Below are 8,693 nucleotides of genomic sequence, written 5' to 3'. Positions count from 1 at the left end.
ACTACCTTCAAATATTTCAGTTCTGTTAATTTCTATGAAATGTCCACAGCATATTTACTAAAAAAAAACACCCAAAGCAAACAAACAAACAAGCACACATTTTACACACTTTTGGCAAAAATATAAAGACATATACAATGAAGTATTGCTCTTGAATATATACATGAATTTATTTATTTACATTTGATACAGACTGACACATGGAGGTAAGGTATTAAACACTTTCCTCTGGAAGAAAAGAGGTATATAAAATGTATTCCTTATATTCTAAATAAGGACTTTGTAAACTTATGGCCTCTCAAATAAACCCCCAAAATCTAGAGATGTGATAGCCCCTCCCCCATGAAATGTTTGGCAGGTGCTATTTTCCTCTCTGAAGTTATTTTTTCCATTGAATTAGAATTAATTGTTTTAGTTACAAAACCATTCATTACCTTAAAAAACTAGGATAAGACCTCCTGCACTAAATCTACTCTTAATGTAATATTGTATGTTTCAAAGACAGTGATTTGTACAAAATATATGCCTATCTATAGATATATAAAATACATGTTTCTAACTGTACAATTGGGTGGAAATAATAATACATTCTGAAAACAAAGAGGAGTCTGAGGAGCAGTTCTTTACTTGTACATTTGTCTGTACGAAACTAATGCGCATGCTGTAGGTTAGATTATACACAACATATTAGGTCCAAATGAGAAGATAACAACTTGAGAAAAAAGGGGAGAAAATGACAATACTCATGAATGATCCAATTTATTTCCCAGAGAACACCAAAGTAATGGAAATCTTATTCTCCTTTCCCTCATGAAGGCATTTAAAGTCATCAAGTCATAAATTAAGATGAAACATTTTAATCAATGCTCAATCCAGTCAAGTTTTTACAAGAGATGGTTCAACTATGATTGAATTAGAAAAGAGCCGAGATGGAGAAGACCTACTTTCCAATATGACTTTGATTTGACTTGATTTTCATGTCAATTCCTCAAAATTGAAAACAATTAAAAGCCTGTTTATTCCCCTTTACAGTAATGCCCCGTTCGTAATGATTGTGTTATCATGGACTACGCAGTAAACCTGAATATGGGGCCATGTCAGATGTGAAATGTAACTGGAATTGTTGCAAATGTGCGTTGTTATTTCTTCAAAAGACAATGGAAGAATTCACTATTGACAATTACAATGCTTTTTTGCAACATTTTGACTCGGGGGGGGGGGGGGGGGGGGGGCATATTCAAGTGTACTGCACATTCCATGATTACAAATGGGGCATCATTGTAAAGAGGAATAAACAGGCTTTTCAATGATACCACCGTCAAATATAATATACAATGTACTAACAATAGAGATGTCAACACTTCACCTGAATTTCTTGAGGGGTTTTATTAGGCCTATGTTGCCTAAATTAAAAGGCCCATTGTCAAATGACTATTCCTTCAGATTTCTAAAACGATTAACAAATTATGAATGGCTGAACTGAAATAAAAATAAAAGTAAGATTTGAATCAGCATCACGACACAATACATGTAAACATGCATTCACTTTGGAACTGAGACTAGCCTTTAGTTGTAGTCTTTAAGCCAAGAGTTCCATCTGTTTCCGGACTTCTTCAGCCTGTTGCTTGAATTCTTTGATCTTCGTCTCTGCTATACGTTTCTGTGATGAATGAAAATAAGGTTAAAGAACCCCTTATCAATCCTGCTTAATCATTCTTTTAAATACTTCATTTAAATAGGAATTAGCATACAGTTGAGGAAAAGCAATACAACTGTCTGAAATTGTTAAAGTATTCATACTAGAAACAAATGAGTTGTTACACTTACTTTTAAAAAGCAAATATTAAGAAAATTACAATAACTTGCTCAAACTGACATACACAAAATAAAAATATAAGCGTATCGGAAGATGCATTCTAAATACTTCCCCACTGACCTATACCGGTAATCCTCTTTAATCCTTTTGACAATTAGCTATTTAGGCATTTTCAGTCAAATTCATATGGCAGATGACAATCAGTAACAGTTGTATTTGAACTTTGAAGTATGAATAATACCATTACTTTTTAACCCATTAGCTTTGGGAACCAGGTAGCTCCTGTATGTATCAAATCTATGGGAATGAGAGAATTCAATGGTCGATTAAGTTAAGAATTTTCTATTTTCTACAGAATAAGCAGAAAATCAAGAAACAATCTTTTAAACTTCCATCCAAAGAGAGGTGAATGGTAGATTGCTTACCACTCTTGCTTGTTGACGCTCTGCTATGCTCTTGATGAAATCTGTCACTGTGTACTCTTCCTCTGGTTTCCAGTGCTTTATGAAAGGACACTTTGGTGCATGCTTTTTGTGCTCGCTCCTTCATTGTCACAAGAAAATAGACAAAAATGGGGTTACGGGTAAATCATCAAATTGTAAACAAATATACACTGTATTTTGTCGCCTCAATACATTTTGAGTTGCAGTGGGAGTAATACATTCCAAAAACAAAAACAAAAAATACACTGCATACATTCATGGAAAAAAAATACAAGCACGTGTACATGTATATCCCAGACTGAGAAATGAAAATTAAGAGATACAAATATTAAAAACAATAACAGTACTGCACTTGCATTCTTGCACTGATTATAATATAAAGTCTGCAATGGTACAGCAACAAATTGTAGTGAAATCTAAAGACCTTCAATTAAATAAGATATCTTTTCTGTCAGTTGGGGCCAGTGATTTGGTGTTTTGGCTGTATGGAAGTGGTAAATTTGCCATTTGTTATATCACCCCTACTTCTAGTAGTACTGCCTTGTATAAATACTGAATAGGTGTGATAGCTCAGTTGGTAGAGCAGTGGTGTCATAATCCGGTGACCCAGGTTCGAAATCAAGTCAATGCGCTAGTGCCCTTTGGTAAGGCATTAATCCTCATTACCAGGTCCCTCGGAGAAGACCTAAAGCAGTCGACCGTCTGGTTGCTTACTTAGAAGCATTTATGCTTTCTTAGCAGTCAGGTAAAATTACCACCACCACAAATGAATACATGAATATCTTACATTGGATCATCATCTGGTTCCCATCCATCCAGCTCCTTGAGACACATGAAACACCTGACAGCATCTGGTTCTTGTTCACTTGGGATATGATAGAATCCAGCTTCAGCAAGCTATGGATGGAGGAAACAAACAATACACAGTCAGGCAATTACAGGCACATGAACTATATATACAGGGGTGGCCCAAAAGGAATGCAACAGATGAGAGCTGTAATTTCAACGACATCATTGACCAAAAAAATATATATACATATTTTTTAATTTATTCATTATTATTTTATTTATGTTTTTTTTTAATTTTAATTTATCTAGTGACTTTTTAAAATTTTTTATAAATATTTTTTTTTTTTTTTTTTTTTTGGGGGGGGGGGGGGTATTTTGATTCTAAGGCTAAGCAATGTCATTTTCAAATTTTGCTAACTTTGCTACATGTACCGTAGCCGTGCTAGATGCAGAGAGAAATTTCCGCTTGATCATGGCTTCCCAAGTTCCCATAGATTCACAACATTGCCTAATGAGTGCCTCCATTTCATTTATGTTGTCTTCATTTTCAATATCAAAAGGGAATTGAACATGAAAGGATTCATAGAAAATCGAACCAATAATGTTTGAAAGAATTTAATGAAGCGATACAAATCCTATATTTAATAGGTCTTTGTGACTCACGCTCATAAGTAATCTATATATTTCCTACATTAAATATCTATCAAATTATTTGCAATACAGCGTGGAACGTTTTATGTTAAAAATGAGAGTAAGATCAGTCACACAGCCTGGTAGAGAAAGGTCATGGTCAACATGTTAAAAGGTTTTGGCTGTTGTTGAATAAATTTGTCATTTCTCAAACAGTTCTTTTTCATTTGTGTTTATAGATCTGTAGTTGAATAGTGTAGACACAAGAAAGAGGCTAATTTGACTTTTGCTTTTACTGACATTTGTTGTTGTTATTGTGAATTTTGCACCTGCATAGGATCCGCATCTATGATCCATCTTGTCTAGATCTACCACCATGTACCTAGATTTCTTGCCTACTAATGGCAACGGTCTACATTGTGTGTATAGGACAGGTGGGGCAAGTTGGTTATCCAGACAGTTCAATTTCAATAGATAATTTCAAACGATAATTTGATTTGAACAAGTCTGCATACAAATTTTCCAACTGTGACTGCTCATGAAAGACGTCATCTTATGATCTTTCATGAGCAGGACAGTTAGATAAGAATCGGCTGGAAGATTTTCAACACAGAGTTGCATTTTGACGACCAGAATTTTACCTGAAAAAGGACCATTGGCATTAAAGGTAAAGACCAGTTATGGTCATGTGATTGCATTGTGAAAGAAACGTTGTGGAATCGATCAGAAAAGGTTGATCATCTAGCATCTAGCATCTGCAAGGTTCTGGAATCATCAAAATGATAAGAAATTTGGCCCATTCTTTGTAAAGTTACAAGCACTATACACAGAAAGATGTATATGGGACTACCCTATATCTCTCACAGACCATGAGAGAAACAAATTTACAAAATATATGAATTAGTAGGCGGTTTCCCGGCAAATTTTTTATCATCATGTATTAGTCAAAACATATTCTTTCACATGATTGGTAATGAGAGCTTCCATTTCATTTTTTGAAATTGGGGCGTTTCCAATACTGGTCTTTACCTTTAGACCCTAAATAGATTATTATACAGTCAAGTTGGTAAGTGGAATTGATGTATCCCGCCCCCCCCCCCCCCCCTACAGAGTACAGGTACATGTGCCTACTCTAGAGTCGGAGGGACTGCATTCTTGTTCCCAAAATCTCTGGTAAAGCCTAAACTAAAGCCTTGTAAAGCCTCACTAAAAAAAGTAAAGGTAAAGGGGTACTTTTGTAAAGTTACAAGCACTATACACAGAAAGATGTATATGGGACTACCCTATATCTCTCACAGACCATGAGAGAAACAAATTTACAAAATATATGAATTAGTAGGCGGTTTCCCGGCAAATTTTTTATCATCATGTATTAGTCAAAACATATTCTTTCACATGATTGGTAATGAGAGCTTCCATTTCATTTTTTGAAATTGGGGCGTTTCCAATACTGGTCTTTACCTTTAGACCCTAAATAGATTATTATACAGTCAAGTTGGTAAGTGGAATTGATGTATCCCGCCCCCCCCCCTACAGAGTACAGGTACATGTGCCTACTCTGGAGTCGGAGGGACTGCATTCTTGTTCCCAAAATCTCTGGTAAAGCCTAAACTAAAGCCTTGTAAAGCCTCACTAAAAAAAGTAAAGGTAAAGGGGTACTTTTCAAGCAACAAAGTCAAGATGACCGGGTGTATTTTAGCTTAGGTCTTATAATAATAGATCTATTTGGAAATAAAAAGAGTAGATCTATAATAAATAATGCATCAGATATGTACATCTGCTAAAAAAGTAAAATGAACAGATGAAATTTAATTTTAAGCGCATTCTTTACTGCAATAGACTTTCTACTGGCAAAATCCAGTGAAAAAAATCACGTGGGCTCGGGGCGAATAGCCCCCGAAATGCCCAAAAGAGCCCCCGAAAATCAGAAAAGAGCCACTGTAAATTTGCATAGAGTTCATTGCAAAACAAAATTTAGAGTGTTAATTTCATGCAGGCAAGCTTGAAAAGTAGCCCCCGAACGAAAAATAAATATAATTTTTTTCCCTGCCCCTGGCACAATCGTTAATCATGCCATCCAGTAAAGTTTGCACAGCTAACCCTACTCCTAGTATGCTATGGTCGGCTTCTGTCTATAAAGTTAGGAGCCGATTCTACACAAATAAGAGGCTAACGAACAAAAGAGACAGAATTTTCGGTCAGCTCAAGTCAGCTCAGCTCAGCTCAGTTGAGCCGGTATGTCTACGGTATCTGCTGAACTGTGCATCCCGAACCTCCGGCAGAGCCAAGCCACAGCTCGCGCTGGTTGGCTTATTTTCGTTTCGTTACCTTTTGTGGAACACAGGAACAATCTTCTAGGAAGGGCCAGTCCTTAAACGAATCCAAACGATTTGCCTCAAAATGCATTGCAAATTCTTCCAATTCTGCTTCAGTATCAATGTTTTCCTCCTTTTCTGCCCCCATTTTTATGATTATTCAAATAATTACAACAACACTCCGCAATCCGAAACAACAGTTTTGAAGAAACCGCTATAGGTATAGGCTCGTTCAGTTACATGGACCATAGTAAAATATAATAAAATAGCATACAAATTATTATTGAATTCAAATTGTTGATTGAAATTTAAAAATTCAAATAATATATTTTAATATTAAAATACCTTAGATTAGAATGCACTAGGTATTACTTAGTATCTAAATGGTTCTATTGATTTTGATTAAGAGCATATTTCGCTCTGAACGCTGAGGGCTGGGATTAAAAAAAAAAAAACTGATCAGTGATAAGGACCTACACATGATCCGCTGATTTATTATACAAAAAAGAAGACTCAATGCAATCATATATGATTGCATCCTCTAAAATCTAATAAAGTTTTTTCTGATTGCAACCCCAAAAGCTTTAGAAATTATGAAAAGGAAATCCTACCAAAATAGACAACTCGGGGAGCTTTAGACAACTACTCTAAAAGAAAGCAGAAAAATAAGAATAGCAAACTGATGAAAGTTTCAATTAAATCTGACTAAATATAAGAAAATTATGATTTATTTTCATTTCTTTAAAGTTGTAACTACCGGTACTATACGTATGGGCACTTCAAATTAGCTAAAGCGGTAATGTCAATGTGATGTATAGTGCCAGAATATTTTCCCATCTGTTCAAACATATGAATTTAAATTTTCTAAAATTCATTGCTCAGGAGGGTCTTTTCTTTTGAGTACCAAGGAAAAGGTACTTACGAGAAAAACAGAAATTAATGACATTTTTGTACACGGCAAGCAAACGGGAGAGTTATCCACGTCCTACGTCACAAGAGTTCACTGACCAAACTACCAACTTGAGATTCGCACAGACTTCTGGAGATCTCGGTATTTCAAACGTTTATAACTTCCTTTCTGGTCCGGCTGGCCGATTCATTCCAAACTCTTGCCATTCTGTTTCTTATCTTTCTGCTTTCAATCAAATCAACTGATAACAAGGGTTGGATTGCCCTTTATGGAAAATGGCGGGATTGAAAAGAGGGGAGATGGGAAGAAAAAAAGAAAAGATGAAAGCATGGAGCTAGACAGGAAGAAATGTAATACCTATAATCTAAAATCTTGTTCAGCATGCCACCTCGATCCCTATCAGAACGCCATTTATTTGTGTGCATATTTTCAATGAATGTCAAGAAAACTAAGTCAATGATTTTTAGTAGAACAGAGAATAAGCCTATTATATGTTTGAAACTGGATGGACATATCATTGAGCAAGTCAGTAATTACATCTATAGGACAAAACTATCACAGATGATGCCAGATGCGAAGCAGAAATAAAAAGAAGATTGCTCGGAATACATTTCTGGCAATGAAAGGATTATTCACAAATAGAAAGGTGAAATTTGCGCTTTGGTTGAGACTAGTAAACTGTTATGTATATGGTCTGTCCTACTGTATGGAGCAGAAACATGGACAATAAACAAGACCATGGAAAATAGAATAATATCTTTTGAAATGTGGATCTACAGAAGAATGATGAAAATATCCTGGAAACGAATGAAAACCAACAAAGAGATATTGCACATGGCAGGGCGTAAACAAATTGCACTAGTAGGATTAGTTAAGGAGAGAAAAATCAAATACTTTGGTCACGTTAAAAGGCACCAAAGCCTTTTAAAGGATGTATTGGAAGGAAGAGTGGAAGGAAGTAGACCTAGAGGGAGACCCAGAATCAACTGGGAAGAGAATGTCAAGAACTGGAGTGGACTAAAACTGCAAGAGTGCACAAGAATGGCAGAAGATAGAATGAAATGGAGAGATGTTGCAATCAACCTCCGAACCGGGAGAAGATACTCAGATAGATAGATACTTTCAAAACAATTCGCGAAACGGCATTCGATACTTTACATTATATGGCACTATTTTGGTATTGCTGCTATCGCACAATCATTTGCTGTCACAGTAATTACAAAAAAGGTATTGAAATTTCTCACATCTTTTGCTACATCGCGAAATCCAGGTTATGTAGAAAATTGAAAATAATATATCGCGGGGCGCTTCCTATACTGTGTGAGTCAAAAAAAAGTTTACACCTATAAAATTGCTTATTATTTTCAAAATCATTTTTGAACAGTAGATTATTATACATCTTATGAAAGAGTGTTATATCCCAAATCATTTGGTATCATTTTGTGTGGTATAATATGTTCGCGCTTGAATGAACAGGAGACATTGTTTGCGGGAGTGCAAAAATCGAAATGCGCCAAAGTGATGCATACAGTATGTAATATGTTGGGATGAACGGAGTGAGGGAATGAATTGAATGTATCGAATGAAAAGCATGGCTTTTTGCAGAAGCAAAGTCACACACACACACACGCGCGCGCACAAATGTTCGTTGATATTTGTTATAAAATGGCTCTAGTATTTTAAGCATCGTGATTGGTCAATACGCGTCACATGACATTGAAAAATTTTTGATGCAAGCACGATTTTGCAGAAATGAGTGCAGAAAAAGCGCAGTAAAAAGTTATATTGCA

General features: G+C 35.6%; 1 protein-coding gene across 1 annotated transcript; it reads right to left on the bottom strand.

Moving 5' to 3' along the window:
• Nucleotides 1-145: 145 nt before the first annotated feature.
• On the bottom strand, nucleotides 146-6,225 carry LOC591555 (baculoviral IAP repeat-containing protein 5). Its single transcript, XM_791113.5, has 4 exons — nucleotides 6,007-6,225; nucleotides 3,047-3,156; nucleotides 2,242-2,359; nucleotides 146-1,660 (listed from the first exon to the last, which is right to left on the bottom strand). Exons 1-4 carry the CDS (start codon nucleotides 6,139-6,141, stop codon nucleotides 1,580-1,582), a joined length of 444 nt encoding a protein of 147 aa, XP_796206.2. The 5' UTR covers nucleotides 6,142-6,225; the 3' UTR covers nucleotides 146-1,579.
• Between the last annotated feature and the right edge of the window lie 2,468 nt (nucleotides 6,226-8,693).

Source organism: Strongylocentrotus purpuratus, unplaced genomic scaffold (genome assembly GCF_000002235.5).
Source record: "Strongylocentrotus purpuratus isolate Spur 01 unplaced genomic scaffold, Spur_5.0 spur5_scaffold_14, whole genome shotgun sequence".
NCBI lineage: Eukaryota > Metazoa > Echinodermata > Echinoidea > Camarodonta > Strongylocentrotidae > Strongylocentrotus > Strongylocentrotus purpuratus.
Note: the sequence above shows the minus strand (reverse complement) of the source record. Positions and strands in the feature narration are given on the sequence as shown.

Excerpts from the sequence above, each read along its gene's own strand:
- LOC591555 (XM_791113.5), bottom strand. The coding sequence starts at position 6,141 with ATGGGGGCAGAAAAGGAGGAAAACATTGATACTGAAGCAGAATTGGAA. Across the intron at positions 3,157-6,006 it reads GTTCCTGTGTTCCACAAAAG|CTTGCTGAAGCTGGATTCTA; the intron begins GTAACGAAACGA and ends CTCCATCCATAG. Across the intron at positions 1,661-2,241 it reads AGCGTCAACAAGCAAGAGTG|AAACGTATAGCAGAGACGAA; the intron begins GTAAGCAATCTA and ends CATTCATCACAG.